The sequence below is a fragment of the Ciona robusta genome, chromosome 3 (genome assembly GCF_009617815.1).
Source record: "Ciona robusta chromosome 3, ASM961781v2".
Classification (NCBI taxonomy): Eukaryota; Metazoa; Chordata; class Ascidiacea; order Phlebobranchia; family Cionidae; genus Ciona; species Ciona robusta.
In genome coordinates, this window is record NC_143237.1 from 4,930,900 (window position 1) to 4,949,207 (window position 18,308).

General features: G+C 32.8%; 3 protein-coding genes across 3 annotated transcripts; all 3 read left to right on the plus strand.

Annotated features, from left to right (window-relative positions):
* The first annotated feature begins 719 nt into the window (after positions 1 to 719).
* LOC149738390 (disintegrin and metalloproteinase domain-containing protein 10-like) lies at positions 720 to 8,298 on the plus strand. Its single transcript, XM_089875137.1, has 17 exons — positions 720 to 856; positions 1,021 to 1,171; positions 2,859 to 2,980; positions 3,248 to 3,443; positions 3,737 to 3,818; positions 3,995 to 4,228; positions 4,416 to 4,590; positions 4,974 to 5,137; positions 5,205 to 5,385; positions 5,532 to 5,697; positions 6,030 to 6,131; positions 6,385 to 6,469; positions 6,677 to 6,788; positions 7,040 to 7,135; positions 7,302 to 7,417; positions 7,506 to 7,632; positions 7,689 to 8,298. Exons 1-17 carry the CDS (start codon positions 805 to 807, stop codon positions 7,793 to 7,795), a joined length of 2,268 nt encoding a protein of 755 aa, XP_089731263.1. The 5' UTR covers positions 720 to 804; the 3' UTR covers positions 7,796 to 8,298.
* Positions 8,299 to 8,992: 694 nt separating this feature from the next.
* Positions 8,993 to 10,092, plus strand: LOC149738391 (uncharacterized). The gene has a single exon (XM_089875149.1). It carries the CDS (start codon positions 9,109 to 9,111, stop codon positions 9,649 to 9,651), a length of 543 nt encoding a protein of 180 aa, XP_089731275.1. The 5' UTR covers positions 8,993 to 9,108; the 3' UTR covers positions 9,652 to 10,092.
* A 541-nt stretch (positions 10,093 to 10,633) lies between these two features.
* LOC149738392 (acyl-CoA dehydrogenase family member 11-like) lies at positions 10,634 to 17,041 on the plus strand. The gene is made up of 13 exons (XM_089875138.1): positions 10,634 to 10,768; positions 10,836 to 10,960; positions 11,289 to 11,521; positions 11,828 to 11,980; positions 12,251 to 12,330; positions 12,555 to 12,681; positions 12,944 to 13,121; positions 13,844 to 14,031; positions 14,301 to 14,448; positions 14,699 to 14,869; positions 15,185 to 15,316; positions 16,059 to 16,201; positions 16,313 to 17,041. Exons 1-13 carry the CDS (start codon positions 10,690 to 10,692, stop codon positions 16,425 to 16,427), a joined length of 1,872 nt encoding a protein of 623 aa, XP_089731264.1. The 5' UTR covers positions 10,634 to 10,689; the 3' UTR covers positions 16,428 to 17,041.
* Positions 17,042 to 18,308: the final 1,267 nt, after the last annotated feature.

An 18,308-nucleotide genomic window follows, 5' to 3' on the forward strand; every position in this document is an offset into this window, starting at 1 on the left:
ATTATTGGCATGTGCTTTTTAAAATGCATCAGTGCATTCTTGAAGCTATTTACAAAATCAGTTTAAACGTAAAAGCCCAAAGCAATTAGTCCCCCACAAAATAGAAAAATAAATACGTCATCGCCATCTAACGGAAATGTTATCTTACTTCTTTCCATAGTGGCATCATAGTACACTAACAGTGTGTACTTATGGAGGCATCTTGTTTTGTTGGATTTTGTAATAAAGAACGCAGGTCCGATCAGGTTAAGAGAACAGTTTGAATGATCGTATACAAAGATAGTAATACTAATACATTTATTAAACTTCAAATTTATATTAAATGGAATAACTTGTCTTTAGGTGTGCTGTGTTACGTGTATTTGGTAACATTTATTACTCTACTTGAAGTCTGGAACTACCTATGCTAATATGCTATAGACGCTAAGACGCTGTGGCACATTCGATTAGGAGCACATGTCACATGAAAGACTTAAATGTTCTTACCGGCCTACCGGGTGTTGGGATTATGGGTTAAATCTGGCCCAAATCCCAGACACTTTGACAAGGAGTCAAGGACCTCACTCATAAAAATTGGGTTTACTAAATTATCAGTCGTGCATAACAAAAAAACCCAAACACAATCACTCACAAAGTTATATTCACTCGCAAAGAGATGTATGAAATGGAACAATCGCATTATAACGAATAACGATTGTCGTTTTTGGGCCAGTGATGATAAAGCAAGTTACATTCAATTCAATGTACAATTTTGTTTTTTTAGGAATTACATAGTTAATGTAGAAATAAGATTAAAACTGAATAATGAAATTCAACATTGCTGTGCTTTCCATCATTTTGTTTTTATGTCTTCAAGGTAAGATGTTTGTAAAAATAATAGCATTTATATGTTTTGCTTATATAATAATAAATATATAAATGTTTTTTTTTCAATTTTTAGTAACACTAATTGTATTAAATGCTACATAAATATATATTTATAATGTGCAACCTAAACATTAACTAGAATTTTTATCTCAGGTGAATTGGTCACATCAATGAGCAAACACGTTTCATATTTTGAACATTTAAAATATGATGTAAAAAACTTGGCTTATCAACATGAACGAACACGGCGTTCAGTGTCATCTTCAACAAAACCTGTCAAACTCAAGTTCCAAGCTCATGGCAGGTGTTTACTAGTTACAAAATAAATCGTGCATTTAAATAATAGCCTACTCATTGTCATTACAGTCCTGGAAACTGAAGTGCAAGTGGTCGCAACAGTTTTTATATAACGCTGACAGTTGTCAATAGTAGCCTTTTTAAATCACACACCTATTTATTATCTAGAAACGCACAATACAGAATTTTGAATCTGTGAGATTCAGTATTCTCTTTAATGACGTCAATTCTAGATTCAAACTAAAGTATTCTAGTTTTTTTTTAGAATACTCAATTATTTTTTAATGTCCATTCCCATTTCCTAATACAGTATAGGGTTGCACAGGGTTGAAAAAGTCGTTGCACCAAGGTGATTTAAATCTATCAAACCAGATTTTTTTCTTTTTAAGTGTTCGGTTTGCGTTGTAGTTTAGCCTTATATTTACCATGTTTTTCCTAGCCAGTTAGACTGTTTGTTACGAAATAGTAGGGATTCACACGTAAATTCATTGCATCGTAATAGTTATTGATTGACGTGGCAATTATTACGGCATAATAGCGATTCAAGATTATTTGATGTATATAGGTAATTGACACATAATCACTAGGCATGCGGGATATTTAAAACGGGCTTGAATGTAAAGAAGCACATGCGTTGAATTTTAGTCTTCACTTGCGTCGTATTTTAGCCATTATGTGCCAGTGCGTAGTATTATAATCTTCACTGGCGCCGTGTTTTATTTTTTTTCAAGACTTCATTGAAAGATTTACTCAAACAGTCGAAAAGATCGGTATCCAGAACGGATCCGCCAGTTTAACACCAATGATCTACTTCATACATTTCTAAAAAATAGTATGGAATTTATACATTAAATTAAAACTAGATTTTTTGGATGTTTCAGACTTGGGTACATGGGTCGTGAGTTCATAAAACTCTGATTTGGGTCGCGCTAAAAATACTGTGGGAACCACTGCCCAATGCTATCTATAAGTCAGTGCGATTATTGTGTACTTGTTACTTTGTGGGCATTTTTTTGAATGAATGATCAATGATAATTTGAGCAAATTATTAGTGTTTACTGGGTTGGAGCAATTAATTGACTATTAAGTATTTTGCGAATGACAATGTGGTGTTCTTTGCACTACAATGTCAAACAATAGGTTTTCAAAACAGTTGATCATGTAGCATTCTACCAACTAAATAAAAAGTATGTAATTTAAAATACATATATAGATATGTTTTATAAATTTAAAAATTTTAATACCATTTATAAATATAACTATCACATGGGACATGATCACACATATAAGCTTGTTATAAACTTTAAATCCTTAATGTAAGGTTTTAAATTAGTTTTATTTTAAATTCGGTGATTTGATTTATGTGACAGAACTTGAAAGATAGGTTAAAAATGAAGAATAAATACAATCATTTATCAACACTCAACAGTGTTGTTTACTCAGATTTGTCTAATTAACTTCAGCACAAAGTGTTGGCTATTATTAATCATCATGTGATAGATATTGTTGTGTACGTCACAGGATAGGAAGGAGAGTGGTGTATCGTGTATGTAGTAAGTTATGTCATCAGTTGTGATTACTCATTTTCTGTAAATGTTAATTTATACGGTTTGTTTGACATGCTTAATTACTATGACTCTATATCATGTGTATATATATTATATGAATTTATTAACTTATTAATTTAATCGCAGGAATTTTGACATTCATCTTCATCAAGACCGCACAATATTTCGACCAAACTTAATAATCGTTGATGAGAATAATGATAAAGTAGATGTGAATGTATCACATGTATACCACGGTGTCTTATACGGTACGTGTTACAAGTACAACATAATTATGAATGTATCTATTACCCTTTTTGCATAGTCAATTTTATGCGCGTAAGTACCCGCATTTTTACTCGCAAAAACAAAGTTAACACGCATAACGTCATAAGCGTGTCATCTGCTGTAGAAGGTTGGTTGTTACTCGCATTATGAGCATTAACTTTTTACCATGCAAAAAGGGTATATCTATATTTTAAATATATATATATAAATTTTAATTTTTTTATATGCTGATTGTTGTTAACCTTTAGGGCAGCGTGAGAGTTATGTGCATGGTAGTATAATAAGTGGCATATTCCGTGGGGTGATACATGAACCAAATGTTGGCAAGTTTTATGTTGAAGAAACTCATCAGTTCTTTGGTGGAAGTCAAGGACAATCTCCCGTGGCAGGATACAACGGTCACTCAGTTATCTACCATGAGAATGATGTGATCCATCCAAAAAAGTTTGTACCTTTAGCTTCATATCTAGTCAGTTAGATAGAGGCATATCCTGTGTGACTTTTATCTATCTACTGTTGCTGGAAGATTTATCATGATCTAAAAATACTGTTATGTTTCCGTCACATGGTAATATGTTGCTAAACTTGTTAACTATCAGCTACACTACTTAACTAACCATAGTGTTACGGGTGCATATGACATGTCAATAAGAGCAACTATTCAATAATATAATATATCTTAGCATTCTGTATAATATACCTCATATCATTGATTATAAAAATTTTTTTTTATGAAGACATTCCCACCACCATTGTGGTGCTTCACAACCAAAGGTGGCAGATTGGATGAAGAGTTATCAAAATTCATCTATTTCTGAGGTAAGAGATTGTTTCTTGTTGTTGGAAGTTTGAACTTCATGTAAACTTTATGCAATAAGTTTATATTCTGCCAAATAAAGGAAATGACGATGTCAGTATTGGTATTCCACACTAAGGTTGAACATCAGCACATGCACCCTGTGACAGGATTCCTGTCATAATATATTCTGTTGCAGCCTGTAGTCACACGTCATCGTAGACGAAGAGCAGTTGATCCAACGAAAACTACCTGTCTACTTTATATTCAAACTGATCATATCTTGTATGAAGAATATAATTCGCGTGATGTTATTGTGAGTAAAATAGCCGAACACGTAAAAGCTGTCAATCAGATTTATACTAGAACACTCTTCACCACGTCAACCAATGAAAGGATCCGAGATATTAATTTTATGGTTCAAAGAATTCGGGTAAGTTGGACTGATGTTTTGTCAATTGGTTTAAGTTGGTATTTTAACACTAATTAATATTTCTGAAAAATAGGTATTTTGTAACTTAATAATTACCAAGTACCAACACATAAGTGAAAACATCAGTATGATAAACATAAAACATTGTATTGCTTGTTTTATACAAACCACTTATCTTTATTGATAGATTAACAGAACATCAGCTGCTGATGATCCTTTCAAAAGTCGTAACATTGGAGTGGAAAAGTTTTTAGACATAGCGTCGCTTGCAAATCATAATGATTATTGCCTTGCTTACGTTTTCACCAACCGTGATTTTGATAATGGAGTGTTGGGATTAGCTTGGGTGGGATCTCCTACTGGTACGTATGTGGAAGCATTTATCACAAGTATTTATCACGATTTAGCTTACAGCATGCGGGTTTAAGGTTAGTTATATCCTTCAAACTGCTTTTATGGCATAGTTCTTGATTATTTTTTATGTATTTATTGAATACGACCAGCAGCTGAATTATTCAGGCTAAAGCCAAATTAAAGGCCTATCAATACTTCTACATTTAAATAATTTGTGCAATTTTGGGTTTCTTGTCAGTCATCACATGAAATAATTTTAGATTTGTCAGTCCTTGTTTAACTTCTGAAGCGAGTAATATTATTCGCTGGCCTGGAAAACAAAATCTGGTCGCAATGCTAAAAGATGAAAATTGGGAATATTTTTGTTTGAACTAACATTTATATATTGTAGGTACAAGTGGTGGAATATGTGAAAAGTATCGAACATACACGGATCGCTCAGCAAAATCACTTAACACAGGAATCGTTACTTTTAAAAACTATGGGACAGTTATGCCAGCTGTTGTTACCCACATTACATTTGCTCACGAACTTGGTCATAACTTTGGTTCACCTGTAAGTTGAATGTTTAAAAAAAATAAAAGAAATATTTTTAAAGAAATATATTTGTTATTTTTTGCAGCATGATGGAGGGGTTGAATGTACACCAGGTGAATCTCCCAGCATACAAATAAAGAAACAGGGAAACTTTATTATGTACGCTCGTGCAACATCAGGGAAGGAACCAAACAATGATGTTTTTTCTGGTTGTAGTATCAGGAATATGAGTAGAGTGCTTGAAGCAAAGATGAGCTGCTTTGTCAGTAAGTTAATATTTTATATTCATGGTTTAAGGAAAATGTTTTTTATTGGTTCAATCAATCTGTTTTATCACCAGTATTGTTTGAAATTGTGTTATATTTGTTGTTTTTTTTTGTTGTTGCTAATGTTCATTAATAATATTCTTCAGGTTCAGACACACCGAGATGTGGAAACAACTTGATAGATGAAGGGGAAGATTGTGATTGTGGGTATAGTGACACTTGTGCTGATATTGGTGATGTGTGTTGCACCCCTGCTGATGATGAAAATAATGTGGAACGAAGATGTAAACTTAAAGCTGGTAAAAGTTGCAGGTATTGTTTATTAAGCCCATTTATGCGTGCCTTTGTTTTTGGTAGCAAAGATTTAAAAACATTTCCACAATAAAAAGTTAGGATTGCAACAAAATTACAATTGTGAAAACAAGCTTGTGGGTAAATATACACACAAATAATTGGGTAACTTTTTAAAATGCAGGTCATAGTTAATCTTGGGAAACTATGAATAATTTACACTGTGTTGCATGTTATATGATTGAACAAGGTTGTTTAAATGTTCTTTTGAAGCTCTCAGTTTCTCTTTTCAAAAATGAATGGATAAATCCAAACATACATGATCAAATATTATTTTAAATAAATGTTTCCAGCATAACACAAGGACCCTGTTGTAATGGAACTACATGTGAAGCTAAGAATTCTAATTATAGATGTTCAGAAGAAACCCAATGTCAACTTGCTCAAGTTTGCAAATATCCTTTGTATAAATTCTGTTTAAATAAGAGACTAAAAATGCCAGATTTGGCAAAACTTCTCTTTGGTACACCATTAGTTGCACTTGGTTTTTGTTTGCTGGGGTTTCAGTGGCTGCTGATCTATATTTTTAATGTGCGATAACCACCACCCAATAATATTAGGTTAATGTGATGGTTCGGTTTGTTTCATTATTGCTTTCTTGAAGTAAAATCAACTTTTGTTTGATTTTCTTAACTACTTTCTGTTTACTTTGAGTAAAGCTGTTTGTCCGAATGCCACAGCAAAGAGAGAAGCTGAAATTTGCAATCATGGAACACAGATTTGTGTGCAAGGGGTTCGTTTCTAACATTACATTGATATATATAAGTCGGATAAAACTCTTTCATTTTATTATTTTTCCTCGTCCTATTAAGGTAACTTTCATCGGGGTAAAAACTTTCAGTGCAAGTACCTAACATATTGAACATAAAAATATACTTTGCAGCACCATCATATAAATTACAAGAATATCATTGGCCAATAATAAATTTGTTTGTTGCAGACATGTTCAGGTTCTATATGTGCAAAACATGGTCTGGAAAAGTGTGAATGCGAGATACCTCCAGGCTCGAAAAACCGAACCTTACTATGCCATACATGTTGCAAATTACCTGGTATGTCATCAACTAATCTTATTTCATTTATGAATTGTAGTTTTTTAATTTTAATACATGTCAGTTGCACAAAATTGCAGGGGGTTGGAAACCAAGTTTTTCATTACTTTACTGATTTGCAAAAAATTGGTAGATTTAAAAAACTATATATATTATACCTTATTTATAATCTTACAGTGTGTGATAAAATTATCAGTTTTGCCGTTTATAAGTTGCGTTAAAACTATATTTTTATTCATTACAAACCACAGGAAATAGTTCAACATGCAAGAGTACTGGTGAATATGCTCAATTCAACTACAGTGTAATTCATGTTTTACCGGGATCTGCCTGCGAAAATTACAATGGTATGGTTGATATTTGCTAGTTATTCAACTGGTGTGTTATGACACCAGTTTACTAGACCACATTAGCTTAGTGAGTGTATTCAGGTATATTGTAGAATCCAAAGTTTAATGTTTGTTATTTGTTGTAATATTTCTGTGATGAGATTTCTCAACAAACCTTATGCAGGTTACTGCGATGTGTTTTCTAAGTGTCGAAAAGTTGATGCGGATGGCCCACTCTCACGACTGAAGAAAGCTATTTTTAACCCAGCACTGTATAACACTATCAGGAACTGGATTGTGGTTTGTTAATTTCTTATCTGTATACTCTTATTATCATTATTATTACTGTTATTGTTGTATTGGTTAGTAAATAAAATATATTTACCAGGAATATTGGTGGGCAGTGATGTTGATGGGGTTGGCATTAGTATTACTGATGGCAGGATTTATTAAACTATGCAGTGTACATACCCCAAGTAACAACCCAAGGTTACCCAAGCATAAGCAACTACCAGGTATGATGTAACATTCCAATGTTGATTCATGCCACTCACACATATGCACGTAATAGGGGCTGGTACACTGCGTCGCCGACAGAACCAACGTCAGGTACAACAGAGGCGTCGCCGCCAGCAACAGCAAAGTTCTCGAGATAGTTACCCCATGACACACCATTAATCACCAACGACACATTTCTTTTATATTGTGCTGTACACATAATCTATCCAGTGTTCTCTAACATGCGAGAACACTGTGTTTTTTATTTATCCTTTACTCTTATTATCAACAGGGCTTTAATACTTTTATTCTTTGCGGTCATAATTGGGGTGAAGTTAATTTTGTTAAATAATATGTAAAAAATGAAAAGGAATTAAAATGCTTGGAAGGGTAGTTGCTAAGTTCGTTTTATTATTCATTGTGGGTCGTACAAACTGAACATTCAATGATTATTTCTTTATTTTCGCTTATTAAAATCATATTCTGTAGAAACTCCTTACGTAAGTGATCTTTTTACTGTGTACTGTTAAATTACGATACTTTTTAAAAGTGAAACCTTTATTAGCGTTTATGTAATGAAACGACAAAGAGTTATGGCCACCGACTTTAATGTTAGTTGTGGCTACAGTTTCCACGATGTTTAATACTTTAAAATCGATGTAATAAAACATTTGTAGTCGTTACATTGTTAAGCAGTGGTACAGCGTGAACAGCAGTGGTTCGGTATCGCGATACATTGATTTCAATAAAAGCACCAGGAGGACATTAATTCAAACGTATAAAACTGGTAATACCACCAATACAGATAAGAAGAACCACGTGATTATGGTAGGGCGTTTATAAGTGTAGCGCTTGCCGGCATGTTCCATTAAGAAGCGGAACCTTGCTAATAATATGATTTGGGACTGTTTTATACTGTTATATACCTTGAAACAGACGATGCGGACTGAGGACTTCTCATGTGCTAGCGTGGCTCGGCACCTCAGCCACCAACCCTCAATTGGCTTAGTTGTAGAACAGGGCTTCCATTCGGAGTCAATTTAACTCTTTTTTGCATATCACATATATTTGGTCATAACTCGGAAAATATTACGGTAAAATATTTTGAGGCACCGTTAGAATGGTATAAACCAGAGTCCGTATATAAACATGGTATTTCTATGGCTCTGGTATAAACGATACAAATTAAATAAATGCCAATATTTTTAATTTTAATCCATATTTTAGACAAATTAGCAACCACGCACAACGGGCACATTTTTTAAACTTAAAAAGGGACCCTCAAAGCATAAGCGTTGCTCAAAGTTTACCTCTTGTTTTCTAAATTGCGTTTTTATTGTGATTTGATTTTGTCAACACTTTTTCCTATAATTTGTCAAAATTACGGTTTAGTGTTGCTCTTAATTATAGTCAGATTTTGTTTCAATTCAAACATTTGAGATATGATATTGAAACATAGATAAATTAGGTGTTCTTTAAGTTAATCATCAACAATGGCGAATATGAATCTTATTGGTCAACCAAGTGGTGACTTAACCTCCACCTCAGGCATGACGAATGACGGCCCAGTGCGTGTTCCTGAGGGCGATCTAACCACATCGTCCACAAGCAGTACTCTAATTCTGGAAGAGAGAAACCGCGAGAATGCAAGTATTTCAAATCATGCTGGTCCAATTACTTCTTCAACTGATCTGCGTAATCGTAGAGCAGGACCACAAGGGACCATTGTAGAACGACCATCTATTGTTCCCGAGCGACCATTGCATGACATGCATATTAATATCGTGGCATCTCAGGCTACAAAAAGACTTATTCAGGGAATGTTACAGCATATAAATTTGGAAGAATTTGAAAAGAGGGAAGTACAGGAAATACGAGATCGAAGGCAATCTTGTATGGAGTTGTTAAAAATGTGGAAAAGAAAAGGAAGAAATCAAAGAAGTGTAAAAGATTTAATGGATTTGGTTATTTCCGCAGATGAAACAAGTGAGCAGTTTCAAACTCTTGCTCGACAAGTTTGTGAGTCACCTCCATAATAACTTGTATTAATTTTGATATTCTAATGTGCTTTTATTCAATTGATTTCGTTTGCAATTATGTCATGTTTGGTCAACTTAACAGTTTAGGCATCATATTACTTATATATGCTTCCTATCAGTCTTTTTTGTTAAACAGTTTTATTTGTTGTTTTTTTGTATTTACATTTTCTGTTAAAAATTCTAAACTATTGGTTGAATCTCCGCATTGATTTTACCTGAGCCTTAAAAATTAATCTTAGTGGCCAGAAACAACTAATTAATGTTTAAACTTTGATGTATGTTGTTGGACATTGATACATGGCATCTATATTATGCCCTTTTGAACTAATTTATCAGGGGTTTCAAAAACTCATTTATGCAAGTTCATAACTTCTTTAATTGCACAATACAATTTAAAAACATTTGTTCACTTAAAATACACTGAAAATGAAAGTTTAACTATTTCATGGTGTATTATACCGTAGGTGCCAATTAACAAATATATTCATTAACTGAAGTAACTGAAGTATAAATCTATGATGTGTTTCATAATCATTTTTTAATTCTGTAGTATTTCTCAAATATTATCCTAGAACAGTAGAACATATTGTATAAAGGATGTCTTCTAATGTAATAAGAAGTGTAAATCTAAGTAGTTTCATTTTCATTCTTCTGCCTTTCAATATTAAATATTAAAGGAATTCAATATTAATTATTACTGGTAAAATTTTTACAGAATTATGTTCAACTGAAACAATCTTTAAAATACATCCCTTCATAATTCATGTTGTATATGAAAGAAATAATAAAGACTGCTAAGCTCGCTCTCAAGTTTTAAATGCAAATTTATAAATTAAACTAAATCAATTCTTGTTTACACAAGACGTCTTTATTGTGACCAGTAGACAGTTAATTTACATTGTGTTCCATTAACAAAGTGTATTTTTTTGTTTTTTGCATAACCATAAGTTCAACATGTAGTTTATGTGATTTTTGAATAAAGGTACAGTGTTTTGAGTTTCTATAAGATCAGTTGAGGATGACCAAAGTTTAATCATGATGCGGAATAAATGTAAAGTTATATTTTTAAATCATCATCACAATATAAATTGTGTGCATACGCTTCAAACAAGATGTAAGTATACAATTCATTTACTGTTAATAAAGTCAGCAGGCAAACATTATATGTGAGATTCTTGTAGGTAAAAATACAAAATACCATCAAGCAGCTGTTGGTTCATTTACTCAAGAAGCACCAAGTGTGCTCAATCCATATCAATGTGATGGCTTGCTTAAATCATACCTACAAAGAAATATACCAAAAGAGGTAACTTAAATTCAAACATTTATTTTAAAGTCAATTAAAATATGAATCTACAAAAGCTAGTCTAGAAGGTTGTTTGTGGGAAACTCTAAACATAGCACCATTTGTTACAGATGGGTGTGATCTGACTTATTTTTCCTCATGCCGCATGGCTGTGTTAAACATAACACAGGTGCCCTATTTTACACACACCTGTAATTAAGTTTATCATGAACAGCATATTGTGAGACCATGTTGGTTATTGTTTTGTTCTTTTCCACACAAACCTAAACAAACTATTTGTGACCACTGAGTTAGTCTACTTTACACGTAGTATATTTTAATTAAACAGCATTTCCAACATATTTCTATGGACCTGCAAAATTTTGGTGAAACGATTAAAAACGAAATCACGGAGATGGGTCAAAAATGTGAAGCAAGTCCACCAACATTAAAGCAATATGATGCATGGGGAAACCGGATTAATCAGGTTGAAACCTGTAATGAATGGAACCAAATGAAAAATATCTCAGCCAGGGAAGGATTAATTGCTCATGGATACACACGACAATTTGGTAAATACAGGTAATGATGTCACATCATGTGTGGGTATTCCTATTTGCGTTAAGCACATGTGCAGTTATGGTACCAAAACCAACAACTTCAATATTTATTGTATATGTATATGTAGCATGACTAATCAGACTTCCTAAAATTTATATTTTGACAATGTTTTAACATATTTTTTGGGAATTTGTATTTTATCATGAATCAATGAAATTCAAACGCTTCATTATATCTATTCATATAACTTATATGATATAAGGTTTCTCCTTTCTGATGAAAGTGGAATTATTATGGATTTTGTATAATGTGATTTATTCTGTTTAGCCGGATTTACCAGTTTGCAAAGTTGTTTCTATTTTCTCCATGCTCTGGCATGTATGCTTGTCCTCTTGCAATGACAGATGGAGCTGCACTGGTTTTAGAAAGAGTTTTAAATTCATCTGAAGAAAAACACAGCATTTTGTTGAAAGCCTTTAAGTAAGAAACATTTTTTCAAAGTATTTCGATTTGTTTTTTATTAACAAAAAATAAATAAATAAAAAGCAAAACAAATTGTATTGGTTATGTACCTTAGTGATATTTCATGATAAAGTTTCCTGTGTTAAACATAATATACGGAATTATAGGCTATTCTTCCCAGTTATTATTGATGTTATGTTAATTGTCTTATCACAACTGCTATACTAGAACATGTGCGTTTGAGGTATATTATTACGAATTAATACTCTTAACGTTATTTTTAATTAGATGTTTAACAAGCCCAAACCCAGATACATTTTGGACATCTGGCCAATGGATGACAGAAAAAGCTGGTGGTTCAGATGTTGGTAAGCTTTGCTAGTGTAATGTGTAACTGAGTGTATGGATTTATACTTCGAATTTTGTTTGTACTGCTACCTATTAGATATCCTACTTCATGTTTTAGTGACATGCTTCAAAAAGGTAATTATGTTAAAATGAAAAATAAATAAATAAAGGTTATCATTACATTATAAACAATTTTATTTACAAATCCATTATCGGTAATATTTTTATTTTGTGTTTTCTACAGCCAACGCAACAGACACATTCGCTTATAAACAAGATGATGAAACATACAAGTTGTTTGGATATAAGTGGTTTACATCAGCTACAGATGCCGATATGGCGTTAACTCTTGCTAGAGTTGTAGATAGGGAGTAAGTACCTTGAATATTATTATTTTATGTTTTACAGCAAATGTGGCAAGACTTTTGCTATTTGCCACATTTTGTTCATTAAAATTACTATTTATCTTGGCAAATATTTTTTTGCTACATACTATTAGTAATTACTAACTAAAAGGTATGATGTATTACAATTTATCTCGTGAAATAAACTTTTGTTAAATAATATTTAAACTACCAAGGTGTAGTGTATATTCTCTCAGTGCTTTGCTTTTATTGCTCATATACTTTGCAGTGGTAACTCTCTTTCTGGTACAAAGGGTTTGTCGCTGTTTTACCTCGAAACACGGGACGAAGACAAAAAGCTTCCATCTGGCTTAAATGGATTCCAAGTTGAAAGACTGAAGGATAAACTTGGTACAAGACAACTTCCAACTGGGGAACTTTTATTGGATGGAACTGTTGCACATATGGTGAGTTGAATGAGCATTTGTTAAAATCTTTATCTATGTGTTACATTTGTTCTAATGAAGTGATTTGGATTTTTTTATGGTTTGTTCAAAATTCAAAGTTTTAATTTAACGTTATTCTGTTAAGGAAAAATGATATTATTTGATCTCTGTGTTGCTCTGGTGCCTCCCCGCCTAAGTTACCGGTTAAAAATGTTGTTTCACAACCTCAACTGTTTTTTTTGTTTGTTTTCTGAATTATTTAATTTCTTTTTGCTGCTACGTTGTTTATGCAGTTATATATGGGTATTATATTCCTAATCGTAAAAAATGGTGTTTGGCACAAGTGCACAACTTTTAACATATGACGTGTTGCTAGAGAGCAATATGTGACAGTCAGTCAAAAACAAAAACTTTGTTAAACTACATCTTGTTCCTGAAGGGTTAATTCTCTATAGTAAATAAACCTAAAGTAAGATTTACGTTATGTACAATATTTTTCCTTTTTTTTTCTATCACATCATGTCATCATCTGCATAACCCAAGGTTCCTTAAACTTTTTTTGACGCGACAATGTTATTTGTGAAGAAAATTAGTTTGTGCTTAAAACATGTCGCAGTAAGTGTTACATTAATAACTAAGATATATAGGCTAAAAAATACATTGGAATAAAAAATAGAAAGTCAAATTTCTTGTCATTAACACATGTTTATACCATATATTATCGATTTTTTATTTTCATTTAGGTTGGTGATCGCTCTAATGGCATTCGCTTGATTTCCGGTATGCTTACAGTTACAAGAATACACAACTCTGTGTGGTCAGCAGCCTCAATGAGACGCCTGCTTCTCCTATCGAAAGATTACGCAACAAAACGAAGTGCATTCGGTTCATTACTTAACGACCATCCACTTCACATGCAAACACTGGCAAGGTGACCGAATGAATAATAGATAAATGAAAAGTTTATGTATTATTTATTTACACTCGTATTGTGAGTAGCAGCATTTAGTTTTAAACTTAATATCTGCAGGTTATAAAACAAATGTTGTAACTTGTGCATGTTACATCCGCATACCTCATGCAAGATAGAACATAAGTTACCTACACACTGAATTCCCGCCAATAACTTGCCGCATGTCGTGATTTCTAACACAACAAACCCAACTAACCCCCAATCAATCCTTCTTTCCATATGTACAGAATGGAAATAGAAAGTAGAGCTGCCTTTCTTGTTACATTTGAAGTTGTTCGGTTGTTGGGTTTGATTGAAGTTAAAGAAGGAAGTGAAATAGATAATGATATGTTGAGACTATTAACACCGCTTGCAAAGCTCTATACCGCTAAACAGGTGTGATTTACATAAGTGTAGCGAGTTTTATTGCAAAGATTAGGTGTTCAAACATTTTAACCAAAGTGAAAAATATAACCTGTCAAAAATTGGGCCTTTAACAGAATTCCCTAAGTTTCTAGTTGTAGCTTTGTTCCATACTTTAATAGCTGGATTTTGTAATTATTTCACACTTTTTAATGCAAGAAGTGAGTAGACCTAGTATTTTTAAAATAGATACAGGTAATGCAAAATTATGTACATACTGCAGGCAATTGCTGTTGCATCAGAAGGATTAGAAAGTTTTGGTGGAGCAGGTTATCTTGAAGATACAGGTCTACCATCATTTCTACGTGACGCGCAAGTGCTAAGCATATGGGAGGGAACTACAAACGTACTTTCACTTGATACACTTCGAGCTATTGCTAAATCTAAAGGACAGGTTGTGAACAATTTCTGTTTGTTTGGAATGTGAAAAACATATGCAGATTAAACAAGAAAATAAGATTGTTAGCTCAGTTGTTGCAACTGATCTTCTGGCATAAAAGGTTTTGTTAAAACCAACATTGCATCTGCCATACGATCAGACTTTTAACTTAATTTTAATTTATTTTAAAATTCTAAGCTATGTAAAATTAAATCCCTTATTTTCATCTACACACTTTTTAGGTATTATTTATATAGGCTATGTATAGTTAGAGATGGATATGCAGTACTGTCATAATGAGCTTTAATACTAATACTGTCTTTGATACAGGTTCTCAATTCATTTTTTCAAAGCGTGAATATCAGGTTATCATCAGTTACAGATTCTGGAAATAAAAATTTGAAAAGCTCAGTTGCCAAAACCAGCATTGCCGCTGGTGATCTAAGGGCTTTTATAAATCAGGTAACTACAGTATCAGTTTAGTAACCTTTTAAATTATTGAGCACGTAAGTGGTTATATGGTTTTTTTTCATGAAACAGCTGTTCTTGTTGTTGTTGTTTTTTGCGATGATCGCTTCCACGTATCTTAATTTATAATTTTCATGTTTAATTTAATCTCTTGATTGAAATCAAATTATAAAATAAACTTTTAAATTTTAAAATAAACTTTCACTTTTAAAATCACATGTTATAAAGTAAACAACAATTACTTTCCCTTTTTAATGGAAAGCGCTAAATCCAAATTGTTTCTAAAACTTTAATTAAATGGTTGCAAATGAACAAATGTGCTTTATTGTACCGTCGTGCCTGCTTACAAGTTACCACATGTGTAACTGTGGACTTGTGGGTGATTGTTTTTTTTTGTCTTTATGTATGGCTGATGCGTTGGACAACCTGTTTGTGACCACCGAGTTAGAGCAAGTGCCTTTAACTGTCTTGCTCAAGGACACATATACCAACAGTGGTAGACTCTGTAAAAACTTTGGTTAGAGGCAGACAGCCTTACCATTAGGCAACCACATGAGTTTCACGTACATACGGTCACAAATAACGAAATAAACCAGTTTGTTGGTTACTTCTGATTTGTTTTTAAATGAGCTCAATTGACCGTAGTGGTAAAAGGCTTTTTTAAAATTATGCTGAAAATACTTGCTTATTCAATAGAACCGGCTTTCTTGTTCTCTTAAATTGATTTTTGTTTCAGACCTCATCTACTGGCCACGATTCTATGTTTTTAGCAGCGAGAGATTTCTCATACAGTTTATTTCGTATATATGCAGCTGTACTAATGTTGGAACATGCATCATGGTGTGATGCCTCAGCTGGTGATGTTCATGCAGCAAACATGTAAGATATATAAACTTCTTATGGAAGATTTTATAAAATTACAAAAATTTTATGATATAACTTTAAGTTCTTTTAAAGCATTTTTTTCTGGCTTAATGGATTGAGTTACAGGTGGTGTGGCCAAGATTTGTCTCCAGCAACAACTAATTTGCGGAGCGCAGCGTATACTGACAAAGCAAAAGAACTTAATAGAGAGCTAGTATATGATTCATATCCAACTTTATAGTGTTGGGTGTAACAAGAATCGAAAAAATACCATAAACACAGTGCTATAACCATTCCATAAATGGTTTTAATTAAAGGGATTATAATTAATTATAGTGAGGTGGGGGAAGATGGGACACCTTAGCACAAAAATATCCTGATCGTGTTTTAAACAATTAACAACGGTCTATGAAAGTCGCAAGGGCAAGGTTTTATAATTCTTTGAATGTTCTTTGTTTACTACCAAAATGTACGAGAAAATAGAATGAAAAGGTGTCCCATCTTCCCCAGTCCTAATATATATAAACTTTTGGATCTTCAAATTAATTTCTACATTTTTGTAGTTGTTTAAAATTTGCAACAAAATGAAATGTTTGGCCATTATAGTCTGCTTTATTGTGATTACGTTTTCTCAAGCCAAATATAAACCATAGTTTGATGAAAATAATTCATAAAAAAGATTTGCAAATATTTCATGTATTACTCTGGGATGGTGTGTTAAACTGTAAACTCACAAATGTGTTTAAGTTGCCTTTGCTTTAAAGGATTTTATAAATTTAACCAACGTTGTTTCTTTTGGAAAATTAATAATAATCATACGATGTTGGAAAAAAAATTAAAAAGCAAAATACCCAATTTTTACGGCTCCTCATTTAATTATACACAAGAACTTTGTCGACTGAGCATGTACGATAGTTAGTACAATTTAAATTAAATATCCCCTTTACTGCCACGGTCGCCCAATAACAGCAAACATGAGTGTAATTCATTCTATTACAAATAGAAGTTAAACATCACTACCAGGGAATACAACAGAATTGTCTGTTTATGCATTCGTCCATATAAGCATATTGTACAAGAACTAACTAGTAAGCACCCACAAGGTTTATGAAACTGAACACCTTTGTGAAAATGTTTTAACTTTTGGGCACGTAAGTGGCCATACAGACCATTATTACTCAACTTTTTGCCATGTTCCTTTTCGCGATTTTTTTTAGGTTTTAAAAAAATTTAAATAAAGCACGGTTAGGTGAGCTTAAAATGCGGTATCTTACATCACAGGTATATTTTCGACGCCGTGGCATAGTGGTAGTCGCGCCTGCCTCTTGAGGTTACGTGTTTATAAGGTCGTCGGTGGTACTGTAGTGGTTAACTGTGCTTCAGACACGGATTATCAATATTATAGTTAAAACGATTAATGCATTCAAGTTATATAGTAGAGTGGGGGAGATGGGAATTAAGCACATATTGACCAATATTTCAAAAATCATGATACATGGCGGTTTTTGGGTGATACCACGAATAAGTACAATAGTAGGGTGGGAGAAGATGGGACACTTTGTCAGACGAGACTTCTTTTTTTCTTCTTACGGACCCCCATTTATTGATAATCAGAAAAATAAGGTTACAGAATTATTCCACAGTATTATCACGACCTTATGAAACGCCCGTCAAAGCTAATTATTGTTTTTAAATGTTAAAAAATGTGTAAAATAAAAACAGTATACTTTGACCAGGTGAAAAAATGCGAAATAGTAAGGTGCTACTTTTTAATGCTCGCCAAATCATAGTAAAGCCGATGATTATTTTAGTTTGCGTGTGCGAACGATTAAACTAGTTTCATAGCTTCATAAAACAACCTTGAATTTTGCGTACAGTTTGATTTTCTCCCATAAAACTAGTTTTAGTTTTGTAAAAATACACTGAGACATAAGCATGAAAAAAATAGACAGGGGTCAATATGACTTTAATTTGAGATAAAAACAACAAAAAATATCGGTTTAACGTTATTTATATGAAGTTTACATGGCAAAGAAACTAGCACAGCCTGTTAAACTCGATAGGTTAACTACAAGTTGTAGAATACTGCTAATGTAAATATATTTCAATTTAGAGTCCCATC

Excerpts from the sequence above, each read along its gene's own strand:
- LOC149738391 (XM_089875149.1), top strand. The coding sequence starts at position 9,109 with ATGGCGAATATGAATCTTATTGGTCAACCAAGTGGTGACTTAACCTCC.
- LOC149738392 (XM_089875138.1), top strand. The coding sequence starts at position 10,690 with ATGATGCGGAATAAATGTAAAGTTATATTTTTAAATCATCATCACAAT. Across the intron at positions 14,449-14,698 it reads AGCTCTATACCGCTAAACAG|GCAATTGCTGTTGCATCAGA; the intron begins GTGTGATTTACA and ends TACATACTGCAG. Across the intron at positions 16,202-16,312 it reads GATGTTCATGCAGCAAACAT|GTGGTGTGGCCAAGATTTGT; the intron begins GTAAGATATATA and ends ATTGAGTTACAG.
- LOC149738390 (XM_089875137.1), top strand. The coding sequence starts at position 805 with ATGAAATTCAACATTGCTGTGCTTTCCATCATTTTGTTTTTATGTCTT. Across the intron at positions 5,138-5,204 it reads GTCATAACTTTGGTTCACCT|CATGATGGAGGGGTTGAATG; the intron begins GTAAGTTGAATG and ends TATTTTTTGCAG. Across the intron at positions 6,132-6,384 it reads CAACTTGCTCAAGTTTGCAA|TTTGAGTAAAGCTGTTTGTC; the intron begins ATATCCTTTGTA and ends CTTTCTGTTTAC.